General features: G+C 37.3%; 1 protein-coding gene across 2 annotated transcripts in view; it reads right to left on the reverse strand.

Annotated features, from left to right (window-relative positions):
* The window catches only part of LOC150102728 (tubulin epsilon and delta complex protein 1-like), a 220,276-nt gene extending 200,960 nt beyond the window's left edge, over positions 1-19,316 (reverse strand). For both annotated transcript variants that reach the window (XM_090399399.1, XM_090399398.1), the window contains exon 1: positions 19,113-19,316. In XM_090399399.1, the coding sequence (XP_090255525.1) occupies positions 19,113-19,223 (111 nt within the window). In that variant the 5' untranslated portion in view covers positions 19,224-19,316. The remainder of the gene's footprint in view (positions 1-19,112) is intronic.
* Between the last annotated feature and the right edge of the window lie 298 nt (positions 19,317-19,614).

Consider the following 19,614-nt stretch of genomic DNA (forward strand, 5'->3'; position numbering starts at 1 on the left):
TTTGGCCGGATGGCCTGGATACACTCCACAATTTCTTACTACACCTGAACAATCAACACCCCAGGATCCAGTTTACCTGGGAAAAGGAAAACAACAGTCTGATTACACACCAACCTGAATGGATCCCTGGCATTCTCGGTTTACAGAAAACCTATACATACAAGTAGATACATTCACCAACAGTCACATCACTCCCATCCCAACAATATGGGATTATAAAAACCCTATATAACAGGGCAAAATTAATCAGTTCAGATAACAGTGCCTTAATTATTGAACTTGACCATATCCTTAATACTTTCTTAGCCAATGGCTACAACTCCCAAAAAATCCAAATAATTTAAAACCATATAACCACAACCACCCTCGCTTCCTTCCCCCTTCAAAGCAGAGATTACTCAAAATCTATCACCATTCCATATATCCAGGGCATATCTAAAAAAAAAATTAACAAAAATCATAAGGAAATATGACCTGACAAACTGTTAAGACCAAAGAAATTGGCATCTCTTATCCGCTCCACCAAAGACCAGCCACATCCCCTAGACCAGTGCTTCCCAAACTTTTGGATATAAAGGCCCCCTGAAGAATTAAAATATTTCACGGGCCCCCATCGGAAAAAAAAAATCATATTAAACTCTGCCCCACTACAGACATATTTGTTGTATTTATATTCAATACAAAACATACACAGCGAATTGCAAAAATCAAATGCAAATATTACATTTTTAGCATCTTACATACACATTTGACATGGCACACTTAGTCTTAAAACATTTTAAATTTGTTTTCATTATTTCACAGTCCTCCGTTCAACAAAACTAACGGCCCCAAAGGAGGCAGTGACCTGCAGTTTGGGAAGCGCTGCCCTAGACCTACCAGGAGTATACCAGGTCCATTTGCAGTTGCAAACTGTCCTACTATGGCCAAACAGGTAGGACAGTCAATATTAGGATATCCAAATAAAAGGAATACATCCGGTTTCATCAATACAGCCACTCAGAAATTGCTGACCATGCTTTGGACACTCATCACAGGATACACTAGAAGGCCACTCTATTACACTGCAGCAAATACAAGCATGAAAGACTATTCCTTGAATCTGCCTCAACTCTAAAAAACTTTGTAAACCTCAACCTATTTGGGTGCATGAGACTGCCCCAAATTTGGGAAGCATACATTTTAAGATCATCAGCCCAATGGCCAAGACAATCCAATTTAGCTCACTAGTTAGTACCGTTTAGGACTCTAGGGCCGAATTCTGTTCCCTGTATTCAGCGTAAAAATGTAAAATGCATAAAAGAAAAGTATTCAGCCTCTCATTTGCTCAGTGTTAGTGCCAGCATGCACATATAATTTTTTGTGATCCCTGATGATGGCAATGTAACAACCTATGTTGAAATATAGGATATATTAATTCGAGCTTTTTATAATTAATATTCTAGTATATATTGTCATTTCCTGAAAATTAAAAGCTATATATGCCCGTAATATTCAGCAACAATTAAATAAAAATTCAATTAAACACAAACTCCTACCAATAAACAAAAATTACTTTCTCATCCCCATCATGGCACAAACAAAAATAAATGGCATACATTATCATTTAGCCATCTAACACCTCACCACATTTCTTCAACCACCACTATTCATCTTGACCGCTGAAATTGCTGTGTATGATTCCTTAGTCAATATTCCATGTGAGAGAAAAAGCTAAATCAAGAGTCCCATTTTTGATCTCCTTGGGTTTGTGTTACATTCATCTACCTGCTCACCAAATTAACTCACTGACCTCTCTGGCCACTCAACTATGAAATTTAAGATTGTCTGCAATCCAATTTACCAAATCAAAATCATCTCAGATGACTTCAATGACCACAACTGTCTTCCCTCTTCTAATTCTACCAACCAAACAGGAAAAAATGGGAAATATTTGCTATAAACAATTACATAATGCAAATCATTCAGCTACTAACCAGAATACCAAATCCTCTCTCTCTCTTTGAGCCTATGTAGCTCAGTTGATTTTTGACACAGCCCTTTGGTTTGAAAACCTGGTTTGGAACTCAGTCTATGATGCAAAGAACCTTTATCAGGGCTTTTTCATTCAAAGGTAAGTTAGCCAGTCTCATAGAAATAAGTTTTCCTTCCAAAAATATGGGTATTTTTGTCCCTTAGAACAGGCAAACCAGCACCTTGAACAAAAATCTACAGACATAGGATAAAGAGACAGAGAGATATGTTACTATTACTATTATTACAGGTTACTCCAGGGAATCCTTAGACTCATTGAGGAAGGCCCTAAACATCACATCCACACAACTATTCGACATTCTCACAGTATCTATCATACCTTGCCTTGAACTCATTCACTGTCATAGCATCCCCAACAGACTCTAGTAGCTTATTCCACTCATTTACCACTCTAAAAGTAAAGAACCCAGCTCTAACACTCTTGCTAACCACACTCCTGCCCAGCTTCCATAGATGTCCCCTAGTTCTCCCACCACCAGTCCTGATCTCAAAAATATCCTCTGAATTAATCCTATAGAAACCCTTCAGAAATTTGAATATCTCAATCACATCTCCCCATTTCCACCTATCAACCAATTTCTGCAATCCACAAATCTTCAACCTGTTCTCATAAGGTTCATTCCATAGACCTACTATCATCTTGGTCACTTGCCTCTGGATCCTCTCCACCTCCTCCCCATCAAGAAGAAACCTAGGTGACCAAATCAGGGCACAGTAGTCGATATGAGGTCTTATCAAGGCTCGGTACAGAGGAACAATAACTTGCTTGTCTCTGCTCATCAAAGTATTTTTCAGCAACCAAGTGATTTGATGAGTTGATTTAGCCACTTTTGCAATGTGTCCCCTAAACTTCATTTCCCTATCCACCAACACTCCTAAGTCCCTGGCCTCATCAATCTCCTGGAGTACAGTTCCACCAATGTGGTATACTACTGCTAATATTTTCACCCCAAAATGCATAACCTTGCATTTTGTCACATTAAATTGACATCCATTCTCCTTAGCCCAGAAGTCCAATCTATCCAAATCATCCTGCAAGATTTTGACATCTTCTGCATTCACTATTGCCCTACACAACTTTGCATCATCATCTCAGATGACTTCAATGACCACAACTGTCTTCCCTCTTCTAATTCTACCAACCCAACCAAACAGGAAAAAATGGGAAATATTTGCTATAAACAATTAGATAATGCAAATCAACAGAATACCAAATCCTCTCTCTCTCTCTCTTTGAGCCTATATAGCTCAGTTGGTTTTTGACACAGCCCTTTGGCTGGGAAAACCTGGTTTGGAACTCAGTCTATGATGTAAAGAACCTTTATCAGGGCTTTTTCATTGAAAGTTAAGTTAGCCAGTCTCATACAGAGATGAGTTTTTCTTCCAAAAATTTGGGTATTTTTGTCCCTTAGAACAGGCAAACCAGCACCTTGAACAAAAATCTACAGACATAGGATAAAGAGACAGAGAGAGATATTATTATTACTATTATTACAGGAGACTCCAGGGAATCCTTAGACTCATCGAGGGAGGCCCTAAACATCATATCCACACAACTATTCGACATTCTCACAGTATCTATCATACCTTGCCTTGAAGTCATTCACTGTCATAGTACCCACAACAGACTCTGGCAACTTATTCCACTCATTTACCACTCTAAAAGTAAAGAACCCAGCTCTAACACCCTTGCTAACCACACTCTTGCCCAGCTTCCATACATTTCCCCTAGTTCTCCCACCACCAGTCCTTATCTCAAAAATATCCTCTGAATGAATCCTATAGAAACCCTTCAGAAATTTGAATGTCTCAATCATATCTCCCCATTTCTGCCTATCAACCAATTTCTACAGCCCACAAATCTTCAACCTGTTCTCATAAGGTTCATTCCATAGACCAGCTATCATCTTGGTCACTCGCCTCTGGATCCTCTCCACCTCCTCCCCATCAAGAAGAAACCTAGGTGGCCAAATCTGGGCACAGCAGTCGAGATGAGGTCTTATCAAGGCTCAGTACAGAGGAACAATAACTTGCTTGTCTCTGCTCGTCAAAGTATTTTTCAGCAACCAAGCGATTTGATGAGCTGATTTAGCCACTTTTGCAATCTGCCATCTAAAATTCATCTCCCTATCCACCAACACTCCCAAGTCCCTGGCCTCATCAATCTCCTGGAGTACAGTTCCACCAATGTGGTATACTGCTGCTAATCTTTTCACCCCAAAATGCATAACCTTGCATTTTGTCACATTAAATTGACATCCATTCTCCTCAGCCCAGAACTCCAATCTATCCAAATCACCATGCAAGATTTTGACATCTTCTGCATTCACTATTGCCCTACCCAGCTGTGCATCATCAGCGAACAAATGAACCGTTCCTCTTAGATCCTTCCCTATATCGTTAATGAACAAATTAAACAGCAGTGGTCCAAGAGCAGAACCCTGCGGCACACCACTAGTCACAGGCCGTCTTTTGGATTCTACTCCTGAATAAACTACTCTCTGATATCTCTCCATCAACCACCCACCTATCCATCTCACCAACCCTATATCCATTCCCATATGTTGCAGTTTACGGATTAGATTCCATGTGGTATCCTATCATGTGGTAGCCTTAGCCAGGTCCAGCAGTATTACTGTAAACCCATTACCCTCATCCAGTTGAGCCATCACTGTGTTATAAAACTTAAGCAAGTTACTGAGGCATGATCTATCCTTCACAAAGACATGCTATCCCCTGTACAGTATCTCATTTTCATCAATCCATTCCAGTATTTTTCCCTTGACTACTTTCTCCAAGACCTTGACAATGACTCCTGATATGCTGATCGGTCGGTAATTTGCAACAGTAGTCTTGGATCCTCCTTTATGCAGTGGAACTATTTTCCCCCTCTTTCCACACCTTCTGGACTAAATCAGATCCGACACTCAGATTAAACAATATGGTCAAATGCACTGATAATTCTTTAGCTGCTTCACGTAAGACCCGTGCCGATATACCATCCAATCCCACAGATGTATTCACATTAAGGTTCTGTAATAGACTATTCAGCTCCACTTCATTCATCACAATTCCCATATAAACTAATGGCTCCTTCATTCTTTCAGTGTCATCACCTGGATGATATACTCTTGCAAAACTCAGTAATTCCACTATATTGACTGATTCAGTGACCTCCTTACCATCGGCATTCCTTAAAATCATTCTACCATGTACAATTTTTTTTTTCCTTGCAGCATATTTAAAGAACTGTTTGGGACACTCTTTAGCTTGCATAGCTAGTTTCCTTTCATAATCCACTTTTGCTTTTCTTACCACACTCGTTACCCTTCTGACCTGCGCTCTATATTGTTCGTGTGCCTGCAGGTCACCTTTCTCTTTAAATTCCCTCCACGGTTGTTTCTTTTTTTGCAGCTCAAGCTTAACAGTGTTATTCATCCATTTAGCCCCTACTTGTTTTACTATTTGGACCATAGGTATACAATCAGCCATAACCTCCTGTAAATGCTCCTTGACCAATTCCCATGCTATATCGACATCCAGCCCTTGCAGTTTTAGATGCCATGGCACTGAAACTGCAAATGCTGGATGTCGATATAGCATGGTAATTATGGTAAAGGATGGTAATTATTATGGGGGATTTCAACTATGTAACATTGATTGGAAGGAGGAGAGGACACATGTGAGGAAGGAACTGGATTTTATTCAATTATTAAGGGATAACTATCTGAGACAGCATGTAATAGAAAATACTATGAGTTTGAGTGCTTGACCTGGTAATAGCATTCTGAGAATTTGACTGTAATGAATATGACCATGTTGCCACCTACTGGTGAGAGTGATCATAAGGTCTTGACCTGGGAGGTGGCTAAAGGTGTGGAATTTTCAATTAAGACAGGGTATATGTGGAATTACTGTGCTGGCAAGCAATCTCCTAAGGTTGTCATACTTGTCAGCACAGTAATTCCACATATACCCTGTCTTAATTGAAAATTCCACACCTTTAGCCACCTCCCAGGTCAAGACCTTATGATCACTCTCACCAGTAGGTGGCAACATGGTCATATTCATTACAGTCAAATTCTCAGATGCTATTACCAGGTCAAGCACTCAAACCCATAGTATTTTCTATTACATGCTGTCTCAGATAGTTATCCCTTAATAATTGAATAAATTCCAGTTCCTTCCTCACATGTGTCCTCTCCTCCTTCCAATCAATGTTACCATAATTAAAATCCCCCATAATAATTACCCTCCTTCCACTCATTTCATGAATTTGTTTATGCATACTATCTCCACCATCTATTCCATCACCTGGTCTATAACAGCACCCAACTGTATATTTTGTTCTGCTAGTCACAATCTCACACCAAATAGCCTTAAATGAGCACTTTTCACTATCCTGCAATACAACTTCAATTCTCCTTGGCTGCGTTCATCAGCTATCATCAATAATACTCCTTCCCCCATTTTATTCTCTCTGTCCCTCCTAAACACACTATAATCTACACATTCTATCCCACTAACTATATCCTCTGCCGTCAGCCATGTTTCACTAATGCCAATAACCTGTGGCCAGGAAGAGTAAACCAAGGCCAAAAATTCTTCCATCTTATTCCTAATACTCCTGGCATTAGTATACATGAAATGCAGAGGTCCCGTTGTCCCACCCCTATCTTGATGCGTTATTCTAACTCCCATTCCGATTACTTGTCTTTAGTACTGGCTCGGGTACATTATATATATTCTTACACTCAACTGTCTCACTGATTTCCGCATATCCACTCCCCCCCCCCTCCTTGGTAGTTCTAGTTTCCCCATATAGATAGAAGAGATTCACCATCTATTTTTTTACTCTAATATTATGGACCTTAGGTATGCATCCATAATAGTTAACTTCCTGGATGGAGGTGACACTTGATAGGACAGGACTTACTCAACATTTCTCCCTTAAGGTATTCAGTAGAAATCATCTCTCCCCTCCCACAGAATACATTCACTCAGCCATTTAACCATATATCCAATGGCACTATAACAGCACTAAGTAGGATTAACCCCTCCAAAACATGCGTATGGTCAGATTACAGCTTCTACTCTCCGGATCTTGACACTAGCTGTATGATTTGCAAAAATTCTCATAAGAATGAAGGCATTCATTTCCCACTCCAGTCAAAATTTCTCCCACTATCCATGCCATGCATCAAAAACAGGTGTTATTGGTCCAAGAAAAAAAAAATATTCTACCTTCATTCTCAGCATACACCCTCTGTCCAAAAAGAAACTGAACTTTTGATAGAAAATAAAACACAGGCCAATTATAATTATTCAAATCATTTATTTCAATCAATATACTCTCTCTCAGCTTTGATATAGCATTTGGCAAGGTCAATTAATTCGTTAAATGAGTTTTTTTATATCGGTTTTTGGGATACCGTTGAGGGTCGTGGTTACTGCCGCTTGAACGTTTTCAATGGTGTCGTATCGCTTTCCTTTCATCGGCAAATGAAGTCGGGGGAAGAGAAAGAAGTCACAGGGTGCTAAATCAGGTAAATATGGCGAGTGATACAACACACAAACTTGGTTTTTGCTCAAAAACTGTCTCACAATGTTCAAACGATGAGATGGTGCATTATTGTGCAAAAGTGACCAGCTGCCAGCATCACAATATTCATGCCGTACGCGACAAATTCTCGCTATCAATCACTTCAAAACTTCGAGATAAAACTCACCATTGACTGTTTGGCCAGGCGTAACGAATTCTTTGTGGATAATGCCCTTGGAATCGTAGAAACAAATCAGCATTGTCTTTACTTTTGACTTCTCCAAGCGACTTTTTTTCAGATGTCCCTCTTCTGGTGGTCTCTACTCAGCACTCTGGCGATTGTTTTGGGCTCATACTCAAAACATCACATTTTGTCACCAGTAACAATCATTTCAAGGAAGTTTGAGTCCTTATGAGCAGTTTTAATGAGGTCCTTGCAGTGTTCAATTCAATACATTTTTTATTTTTTGGTCATCGGTCAACTTGTGGAGAACAAATCGCGAATTCGATTTACGAATGCCCAAACTCTCGGTCAAAATGTTGTGCACAGTTGATTTTGGAATCCCCAATTCATCTTCAATCAATCTCACAGACGATTTCGGGTTTTCTTTGATGAAATCAGCACTTTTTGGATGTTAACTTCGCTCAGTCCAGTTTTTTGGGTGGCCCGGCTTTTTGTCGTCCTCAAGCATCTCACGACCACTTTGAAATCACTTAAACCACTTGTTTAAGTGGTACAACTTCAGTACGGGATAAGCATTCATCACCATATGCTTTTTGAAGCATTTGATGCGTTTCGGTAAAACGTTTACCAAGTTTAACACAAAAGTCAATCGCAGCTCTCTGTTTGAAACTCATTTTCCGGCTGTTTGTCAAAACACACTGTCACACTTGGCACTATAACTTGACTTCTAATGAAACAAATGTCATAAACAGTTGACACAACATTAATGAAGGTTGCCACTTTCGACAACAAAAAGATACAACAGGTGGCGCCACTAGTTTCTTCTATTTTCAAAAAGTTTGGTTTCTTTTTGGACAGAGGGTGTACACTGAAATGCACAACATATGCAAATTGACTATGCCCAGAGCGTGAAAACAGTGCTGCCAATATCCTTTGCATTAAAAGTGCAAACCCACTGAACCAGCTTCTCCTTCAATCCATCTGTCTCTGTAGATGGATTGAAGGAGAAGAAGCAAATCAGCCTGAAGAACACCTGCAATTACCAGACATAACACAATGATCTAAGTTACTTCAGCTATTATGCACTCCAATCCATTTAAACCTGAAAGAGCCTTCTCCCCAAGTGCTTTCCTAACAGCTATAACCTCCAACTGATCAAGAAAAAAAAAAATCAATTCATTCTTTCTAAGGGAGAAACCCTTAACTACAAAATTAAAGACAGCAAGGATTATTATTTCTATTGATATTTTGAACACTGATCGCATCAATCTATTTTTGTCCAGACTTCACTAGATTTTATTGATTCTTTCTTAAGTGGTTCCAAAATTTTTCAAATGGATCATAAATAGTCGAAGTCAACTTATTGTATGCTTTGATCTTTGAATATTATCATGACCCACTTGTTCATTCCGTTTATTAATCCTAGAATGGCAAAGTTGCATAATATCATTTTGTCAATCTCTTCATCAAAAATGCAGTAATCATTCAGTTATCTGATCCTCAGTTAATTGGTCTTAAGTGGGGTCAAATATTAACAAAATATGAAAGTCTATGATGAAAAATGTTAAAGCATTTCCTAGAGATGATTGTGGCTCTGATCAGCAACTCCTCATTGCTGATATGAAAATACAGTATGTTTGAAAACAAATAACATAACATGTTCCCCAGATTAGACTTGACAGGAATTACTGAGACATATAGCATTAAAGTGGAAAATAAATTTCTAGAACTAGGGAATTACTCTGATGAAACAACCCCAGAAGAACTTTAAGATAAAATCAAAATAAATTGAAAAATTTATTATAATATTACTGGAAACTGCAAAATCAACACAGCCAAAAAAATCCAGAATCAACACCCCTGGATATGAAATAAAAACTCTGAAACAAGTCAAGAAAGGAAGAGAAATAAAGTCAAAAGGACTTCCAACAGAAGATGATATGGATCTATAGATTGTTATCCAAGATCATCAAAAAACTTTGCACTAAAGATAAAAACAACTTTATCAATAACATATGCAGGGAAATTGAAGATCACTCAAATCAAAATCAAACCAAAGACCTATTTAGCAAAATAAGGCTGCTGATTAGAAAATTTAAACCAGAGCATTCAAGTATAGCAGATGTCAACAATCATATTCATACTGATCCAACAGACATCCTTAAGAGATGGAAAGACTATTGCTCAAATCTATACAAAGAAAACACCAGAGACTTCCATAAGGAACCTGGCATTTTAAAAGAGGTTGAAGAAGTTCTAAAAAAAAACTCAGAAAAGGGAAACTCCAGGCTGTGACTAAACACCAAGCGAACTTCTCACATGTCTAGGACCCATTGGAATTGAAATCAGAAAAATTTGTAATAAAATCTTGGAAACAGGAGATTGGCCAGATGATTGGGTAAAATCCATTTTTATCTCAATACATAAAAAAGGAAATGTCAATGATGTAATAATTATAGAACTTAGCTATGATCTCCAATGCAAGCAAAATTCTTCTCTATATTATTAAAGAAAGATACGGAGGTAGCAGGGTCTTTTTCTCCTGGAAACTCGGGTTTTTCATCCTGCATACAGACAAATCAGCCCTTCAGAACACACACAATTTACAGACAAAAAAAAATACTAGTGGTCGTGGTGGTTGGCAGTAGATGGCGTTGATGTAGATGATGATGGTAGTAGAGTTTTGATGTAGTTGGTGGATGAAGTGGTGGAGACGGAGAGCTGTGGAGTAGGTGTCCTCCCTCAATGAGTCTATGGACTCCTTGAATGTGTCACAAAATAAAAAAAAATAAAAATAAATATGTCGAGCAACAACGTCCTACAGAACAGGCAAGTTTCAGAAAAGGATGTGGAACCAAAGATCAAATTTCTAATCTAAGGCACTTGGTTGAAAAGGCTCTAGAATTTAATATCCCTTGCATATGAGAGAATATGAAAAGAACTGGGCTGCGGTAAGATGGATAGAAAAGCATCTCAGTGGTTCAATGTCGAGAAAGGTGGGAGACAAGAATGAATACTCTCCCCTGATCTATGCAATCTTTATGGAGAATACGATATGAGAAAGGCACTTAACGGACGCTAGTGGTTTCTCAGTTGGGGGCAAAAAGATAAATGATCTTAGGTACGCTGCCCATACCATTCTTGTTGCCAGCAGCAAAGGAGAACTGAAGTGCCTCATTAAAACAGTTGAATGGGAAAGCCTGATATATGGTTTAAGAATTAATTATGATAAAACAAAATACACAGACATAGATGAAAATGACAATTTCACCCACAATATTGACTTTGAGAAGGTGGATGAATTCACTTACCTTGGAGCTTTAGTAAGCACCAAGAGTAGATGCCAACCAAAAATTAAAAGAATTCCCATGGGAAGGTCAGCAATGGTGCAATTACAGAAAATATGGAAAGACAGAAACATTTCTATCACCACTAAATCAAGGCTGATCAATAGCTTGGTGTTTTCAATTTTCATTTATAGCATTGAATCTTCAACACTCAGCAAGAAAGATATGGACAAGATAAACAGCTTCAAGATGTGGTGTTGGAGAAGGATGCTGAGAGTCTCCTGGATGGACAAAAGGTCTTAATGAAACTATACGTCAACTATAACTCAAGAGTCAGCAATGTAACATTGTAAATGAAAGAATTCTCAAATATTTTGGTCACATTTCAAGACATAAAAATGACAACCTGGAAAAACTTATCATCCAGGACTAAGTGGAAGGACAAAAAAAAAAAAAAGAGGATGCCTAAGCCCAAGATGGTCGGAACAAATTAAACAGATCACCAGACTTACTTTGGAGTTCACTACTCTGCACCAAAAGACAAAGAAATGGAAAGACATTGTGGCAAGGATCACGAGTCCTCAGACATGAGGAGACTGAACGAGAAGAAAGGGGTCAAATGACTCCCAGAACATGTACATAACTTTTTACCTTAGCATGAGGAAAGTTTTTTTAACTTGGGTATATTATGTATTCAAGATACCAAGTAATTTTATATAAACTTGGTTTTTAATCCTATTTCCCAAGTAAGCAAACAGACGAGAAATTTCTTGTCTGTTTGCTTACTTGGGAAATAGGATTAAAAACCAAGTTTACATAAAATTACTTGGTATCTTGAATACATAATATACCCAAGTTAAAAAACTTTCTACATCTATCTCTCATACTGAGATTTCATATTTATAAGGTCAAAGCACCTTTACTTGTTTTGGTAAAATACATAATGAGCTCTGCATTACTTCATCCTTAGCATTTTCAGGTCTGGCTCCCACTGAAGAGACCTCAATAAAGGTCGAAACCGGTATGGGTTGTGACCATTGCCTTTAATGTTTAGCATCATACATCTCCGCAAGGGGATGTGCTTTACATTAAGGAAAAAATACTAAGGAAAGTGATTAGAGCTTTATCCACATTTACCACGAGTTGCCTCGACTGGCACTACCAAGAGTTGCCTTGGACTTGCACTACTTGCAAGTGCAAACTTGACTTTCTTGTCTGTTTGCTTACTTGGAAAATAGGATTAAAAACCAAGTTTACATAAAATTAATTGGTATCTTGAATACCTTAGCATGAGTTAACTGACCAGTAAATTAATTACCTAATTGAAAAGGATAATTGAGAGGTAGTTAACTCTTTTTAAATAAGATTTATTTTCAATAGTGCATCTAACATTTTCATTCAAAATTTTTCCATTTATATTTTGTCTGCATTACACGTTTATAAACTTTTTGACATTCCTAAGAAGAAAAAAAATTATTTCGTTCTGCATATGACAACATGGCTGTACTTGTAAGTGGCAAAGATATTCAAGAATTGAAATTTTTGAACTGCTTTGAATCAGTACACTATACACAATTAAGTGGTTAAGTTTATTAGCATTTGAGACATTTACATGTCTAACATTAATAAATATTGACAGAGCTGACAAACTGAGAACTTATATTAGTGAGCTACACTCAAAAATGATAAAAAAGTGATACCAATGTGCATTTGCAATTATAACTAACAAAGAAGTTCTGAAAAATGCAATTTTTCAGAACTTCTTTGTTAATTATAATTTATAAATATGTTCTTATTTGTTTGCTTTTTCCCCTTCATGAATTAAAATACTATCTGCACATGGTCCATCCATCTGTTTATTGCACATCAACAGAGGCGGTATGGTCACTCAGATACTTGGTGATGTGTCACACCTGTGGTCCAGTTTTTATGCTTTTCTGGAGTCTAACTCTCTGAAGATAATTCAAATCTACTCCTTCCTCTTTTTTTCCAGGAACTGTGTCTTCTATTACTGTTCTGAGAAGTCCTCCTTCCATCCTTTCAACGGTCCAAAATACTTCAACTTTCTTCTGTCAACATCACTTAATGAGCCTTAAAGTTTTACTGATCCTTTATAGTATCGATCCATTTGTCCATCCTTTAGTATAAAATATCCTCAACAGCTTTCTGCAATACCACATCTCAAAAGCAGCTATCTTTTTCTCCATCAGACTTGTTCTGACTGTTGTTATAGCTATTCCTAATCTTCTTCTGATGTCCTCTGAACAGCAATTCTTCACATTAAGAATGAAGCCCAGGTACTTGAACTTGCTGACTTCCTCAGTTCTTTCTCTATTAAAGTACACTTGTTTTTCAAGAATTTCCATCTGTATTTCGTTTGAGAACCATAATCTTTGACTTGCTAGGATTGAGCTCAAGTCCACTGTTCTTTTTGATCTCATTAGCTTTGTCAAGAATTTGTCAAAATACTCTTTCTGTAATGACTTGTCATTACAGAAGAGTACTGTATCATTATTAGCTTTGTCATCATTAGTACTGTATTATTAGCTTTGTCAAGAATTTGTCAAAATACTCTTTCTGTAATGACAAGTCATTATAGAAAGAGTACTGTATCATCAGCATACCTCAGATTACTGATTAATCTACTGCCTATCCTAATTCCTGTTTGAGCTCATCCAATGCTACATGCATGATGTCCTCAGCATAGATACTAAAAAAGTGAGGAGAAAGTACACATTCTTGCCTAACTCCCTTTCTGACTTGAAGCCAATAAGTTAATCCAATGCCGGGTCTTACTGTGGCTTCTTGCTCCCTGTACAAGTTAGCTATCAGCCTGATAGTGTGTGGAGGTAACCCCATTCTTTTCTTTACTTTCCATAGGGAGTCTCAATTCTTTAAACTTTTTTTCTATGATTTGTCTAAAGCAAAGGATCTAATCTCTAGATCCTTTAGAAGGGTATCTAGATTAGATACCCTTACCTTCCCTAAAACTTGCTTGTTCCTCAGGCATCTCTGCCTAAACTTTGGCTTCAATCCTATTTAGAATGATCTTTAATAAAATCTTGCTTGCATGAGATATTAAATTAATAGTTCTATAGTTCTTGCAATCCTTCATATCTCCCTTATGTAGTGGTAAGAAAACCAACAACTTCCAGTCTCCCATATCCTTGTAATCAATCTATGAAAAACACTCTTATCCCACCATCCCCTGTAGCCTTAATTAACTCCGCTGGTATTCCAACTGCACCTTACTGGGCCTTATAGCTATTAAGCTGTTTGACTGCTCTTTCAACCTCATGCCTAAGTGGAGGAGGTTGAAAATAAAATTTTTTCCTGGTGAGAGGGGTCCTCCAAATATTCTTTATCCTCTGTTGTACAGTTCCTCAGAGTATTCTTCACATCTGTTTTTGATTTCCAGTTCTTCTGTTAGTACCGCTCTATTCCTGTCTTTGATGACATTCAAATTGGAGCTTAAACTTTTGCTTTAGGTCATGAACTTAACAAAACATCATTTTATAACTGTGCCTCTTCATCTGGAACTCTATCCCTTCACTTTTATTAGCACAAAACTTTTCTTTGTCCTGCTTGATGGCACTTCTGACTTCTCTATGTAATCTCTTATATTCTTCAGTCCCTCCTGTGTCTGTTTTTCCAGCCACCTTCTTTCGATTAGACCCCATGTTGCATCTCATATGTATGGGTCTAATAATAAATTTAGTTTAATCCTTTACCCAAGCGTAAGCAAACAAAGTTTGCACCTAAAGTATATTCAGAATTGGGGCAACTCGTGGTAAAGGTTAACTAAGCTCTCATCACTTGTCTTAGTATCTCCCTGTCTTAGTATTGCCACCTCTGGGTCTGGCTCACACTGACAAGACCTCAATAAAGGTTGAAACCAGTCTGGATCGTGGCTTTTCCCTTAACAAATAGCATTATACATGTCTGCAAGGAGATGTGCTTTGCATTATGGGAGATACTAAGACAAGTGATGAGAGCTTAGTCCACCTTTACCACAAGTTGCCTCGGTCCAGAAGATACTTTAGGTGCAAACTTTGTTTGCTTACGCTTGGATAAAGGATTAAACTAAATTTATTATAGTCTAACCAAGTGGGGGAAAAAAAAAATCCAACTTCTATGGGTCTCTTAGTCTTTATAATGGGCCAAGGTACTTCTTAGCTGTATCTTGTATTATAACCTTGACTCCTTCCCAAAGCATTTCTGTGAGATCTACTCACTAGTTTCAAAACGATAATCCGAGTTGATGTTTCTTCTGTGAACCCACTAGGATTACTCTGACATCCAGTCTAGTGAGACATGCCTGACTTGGAAAGTTTCAGTGTCTTAGTCTTACTTTGGCTCTTACTAGCTGATGGTCTGTATCACCATCTGCTCCAGGATAAATATGCACATCAGAAATGTTCGTCTTCCACCATTGTATTGGAGAGCCAGGATGTCATCAATCTGGTGCTTTGAACCTATCAATGTTAGATGTCCAAGTAATAACTAATCTGTTTGCATGGGCTAATTCCAACAGTCTTTCACAAATGTTGCATTCAACCCAGACTAAACATGTTGCACTCAGGCCTAAATCTCATACTCTTTCCCACTTTTGCATTAAAGTCCCCCAAAAAATATAAAGTACATCTCTCCTTGGTAGGCAGTCCAAAACAATCCAAGTTTTCATAGAATTCTTCACTCTTTTCATCCATGGTAGGATGAGCTTTAAATCTAATACAAACTATCCTGTCATTAATGGGATTATAACTACGAAAGATTCTTGCTTGACCTGTCTTCAGTATCAGTCACCCTATTATGCTTTGAGTCATCTCCTGAATTAACAACTAGCTTACCATCCTGTCATTTGAAATAGTTTTCTCCATTCCATCTGGTCTCTGTAATTTCCAGGATGTCAATTTTATACCTATCCATCTCTTCACAGACAATACCAAGAGTACCAATCTGTAGACCAAAAACATCCCATATGTCTATGTAAAATTCCCCTATAAGATTAATCCTATACCTTTTGTATTCCTCATTCACAATATCACTGACTTCTGTTGGAGACTGTAATATACTTCTCGAACAGGACACTCTGCCTAAGCAATGAATGCGACTCTGATTATTCTGCACGACAACAGATGCAGCATGAAATTTATTATAAGCAAAGTAGGAAAGATTCACCCCTAGCCCTCAAATACTCTAATAGCATCAAGAAAAAAAGAAACCAGTCTACAGATAATATAATATAATATAATAGATGTATATTACATGCACATGGTCCCCGTGCTTATTACAGGTTCCCCCCCCCTTCTTGAGCTTAATGCTCTTTGAAAAGAAAAAATATATATAAAATGTTTACAAAGATCTGGGCACCCATTTTGATTTTTTTTCATGACATCAACACAGTGGTTTACAGAAAAGCCTAATTCCTTAGTGTTTCTAACCCCAACAGAATTACTAAATTATTTAGGAATATATACACCCTGAAACAACTTTACTGATTGCTACTGTTCATCTTTAAAATCGTGATTATGTAAAGTACAGAAATGAGAAAATAAAGCACAATTTTTAAGGTGCTGATTATCTGCTAAACATCAGTACAGATGAAAACTGAATCTTCCCCTTCATTAGCATTCTTCATTGTATTCATTACTCTAAGTTTATTCTCAGTCCATTCAATATATTTTTAGTTACCTGATTTCCTTTTCACAGGTGTCACAACTGCCAAATTTTAATATAAGAATTTTAATGACCAGGAATTAATTTCCAAATGCAAATGACATCTTCCATAATAACCTATGGGTATTTGAAATATTAAATAAAAGTACCTCTACATGACTCACTGCTATCTAGTTGTCGATATCACAGCTAACTGTGGACATTCGACTTCTATTCTTTTGGTATACCACAGATTGAATACCACAAAATTATGAACTTGACATTCACTCAACATGAATGTGATAAATACCAAATGAATGCTGTCGTAAACCAATTACTACTTACATAAGTGACTTTATAGTTCATGTTTTGTTTTGTTTTTTTGTTTTTTTTGCTAAAAGGTGTTATTTTATTTAGCTAAAATTACATTTGACTTCTATTCTTTTGGTATACCACAGATTGAATACCACAAAATTATGAACTTGACATTCACTCAACATGAATGTGATAAATACCAAATGAATGCTGTCGTAAACCAATTACTACTTACATAAGTGACTTTATAGTTCATGTTTTGTTTTGTTTTTTTGTTTTTTTTTGCTAAAAGGTGTTATTTTATTTAGCTAAAATTACTGAAGGGTTTTCACAAGATTAATACTGAGGAAATTTTTCAGACCTGGTCAGGTCTGTTATAGCTATCATTTTATAATACACTGACAGCTAAATTGGATAAAAGTAATGGGTTTTACAGTGATACTGCTAGACTTTGCAAAGCCTTTGACAGGTTACTACATGGAATTCTAACCAATAAACTGCAGCACATGGGGATGGACATAGGGTTAATGAGGTGGATAAGAGGATGGTTGATGAAGAGATATCAGAGAGCAATTTATTCAGGAGTATAGTCCAGGAGATCTGTGATTAGTGGCATGCCACAGGGCTATATTTGTGGACTACTGCTGTTTAACTTGTACTTTAATAATATATTAAAGAATCTGAGAGGAACTGTTCTGTTGTTTACCAATGATGCAAAGTTAGGTACAGCAACAGTTAATACTTCTTCTCTCTTCCATCATCTATGTGGATGATGATGAGGATGAATGAACTCTTTCCACTTCTGTCTGTCCTGGGAGAGTCCAAACAATTCTGTCCAGTTTGGTGTCGCTTGTTGTGATTTGGTTTTCAAGTCCTCTTTTATTTTGTATATCCATTATATTCTGGGCTGTCCTTTGGATCTTTTACCTTCCATCATTGTATTCACGGCTTTCTGTTCCCATTCTGGTCAAATAGCCAAACAATTGCAGTCTTCTTTCTTGGATTTTGTCTATTATTGTTATTTCTTGTTTTAGACTAAAACAAAAACAATTAATACAGATGATGTTAAAATTTTACAAGATGATTTGGAAATACTGGCAATCTGGGCAAAAGAGAATGGATATCAGTTTAATGTGGCAAAGTGGAAGGTTATGAATTTTGGGATGAAAAGATTACCAGCTGTATACCACATTGATGGAACTGCACTTCAGGAAACTGATGAAACCAGAGATTTCAGTACCAGTGGATAGGGAGTTAAAATTTCATGGGCACATCGCAAAAGCAGCTCATCAGATTACTTGGTTACTGAGCAATACTTTCACGAGCAGAGACAAGCAGGTTATTATTCCTCTTTATTGATCCTTGAAAAGAACCCATCTTGACTACTGCATGCAGATCTGGTCACCTGGGGTTTCTTGGCAATGAGGAAGAAGTGCAGAGGATCAAGAGGTGAGTGACCAAGATGGTAGTAGGTCTATGGAATGAACCTTATAAGAACAGGTAGAAGATTTGTGGGTTACAGATACTGGTTGACAGGCAGAAAAGGGGCAATATGATTGAGACACACAAATTACTGAAGGGTTTTTACAAGATTAATATAGAGGAAATTTTTCAGATCAGGTAAGGTGACGCAAGAACTAGGGGCCACCATTGGAAACGGAGATTTTTTGCTATGGAGAGTATATTGTAGGTGCATGCCTGTGAATGAGTTCAAAGCAAAGCATGTGCAAATATTGGATTGTGCTTGGCATGATCTGCGCAGTGATGAGAAAGTATGACAGGTTCCCCAAATGTTTTGGAGCTTATTTGTAATAGAAATTTTAAATTTACATCAGAAGATAATATATATATATATATATATATATATATATATATATATATATATATATATATATATATATATATTATCACGCCCTCAGAAGTCCCCAAGTTTATGAACACTGGACTCGGAACTTATTAAGCGTGAAGGTCAGTGTAGTTTTTCTACGGCTCTATAGTTTCGTATACGTGTAGGGGGTGGGGGGGGTTGTTTTGCGGATTAAAGAAAGAAAAAAAAAACGTGCTTTATAAATAAATTTCAGAACCACCTTACCCCAGACTCGCGATTAAATTTCCCTTGACGAAATGTCTCCGGTTCAATCTCAGAAAAGCCGTGACTGCTCAAACATCTACACAGCCTCTGAATAGCCTCTTTAATTTCCATCTGAATTTCCGATTATATAATACCCTCTAAACACCCGCCTATAAATTCATATAAAACAGTCAACATTTTAACACACAATTAAGTCAAGTTGAATACAATATATATAAATATCAAGATTTCAAATAGTGTGGTATATTGGACTGAGATTATCATGTGATCAATTTTAGGAACCAATAGCAATTCAGAAGCACTCTCACGAAAGAGCCGGGAAACCACCGATTACCAACTGCCTTCCTCACAAAATTTTAATAACTTTGTTATACTAATCAAGAAGAATAACACTCAAAGAGGAGAGGAGTTTTATTGTTATTATTGCTATGGTCAAAGAGAAAGAAAATTAGAATATTATGTCTGTTAATTGCGTGAGTTCTCGTTCTGTGTGTTTTACAGG

This window comes from Typopeltis vanoorti, chromosome 10, assembly GCF_054136105.1.
Source record: "Typopeltis vanoorti isolate ZY-2024b chromosome 10, IOZ_Tvanoo_1.0, whole genome shotgun sequence".
Taxonomy (NCBI): domain Eukaryota; kingdom Metazoa; phylum Arthropoda; class Arachnida; order Uropygi; family Thelyphonidae; genus Typopeltis; species Typopeltis vanoorti.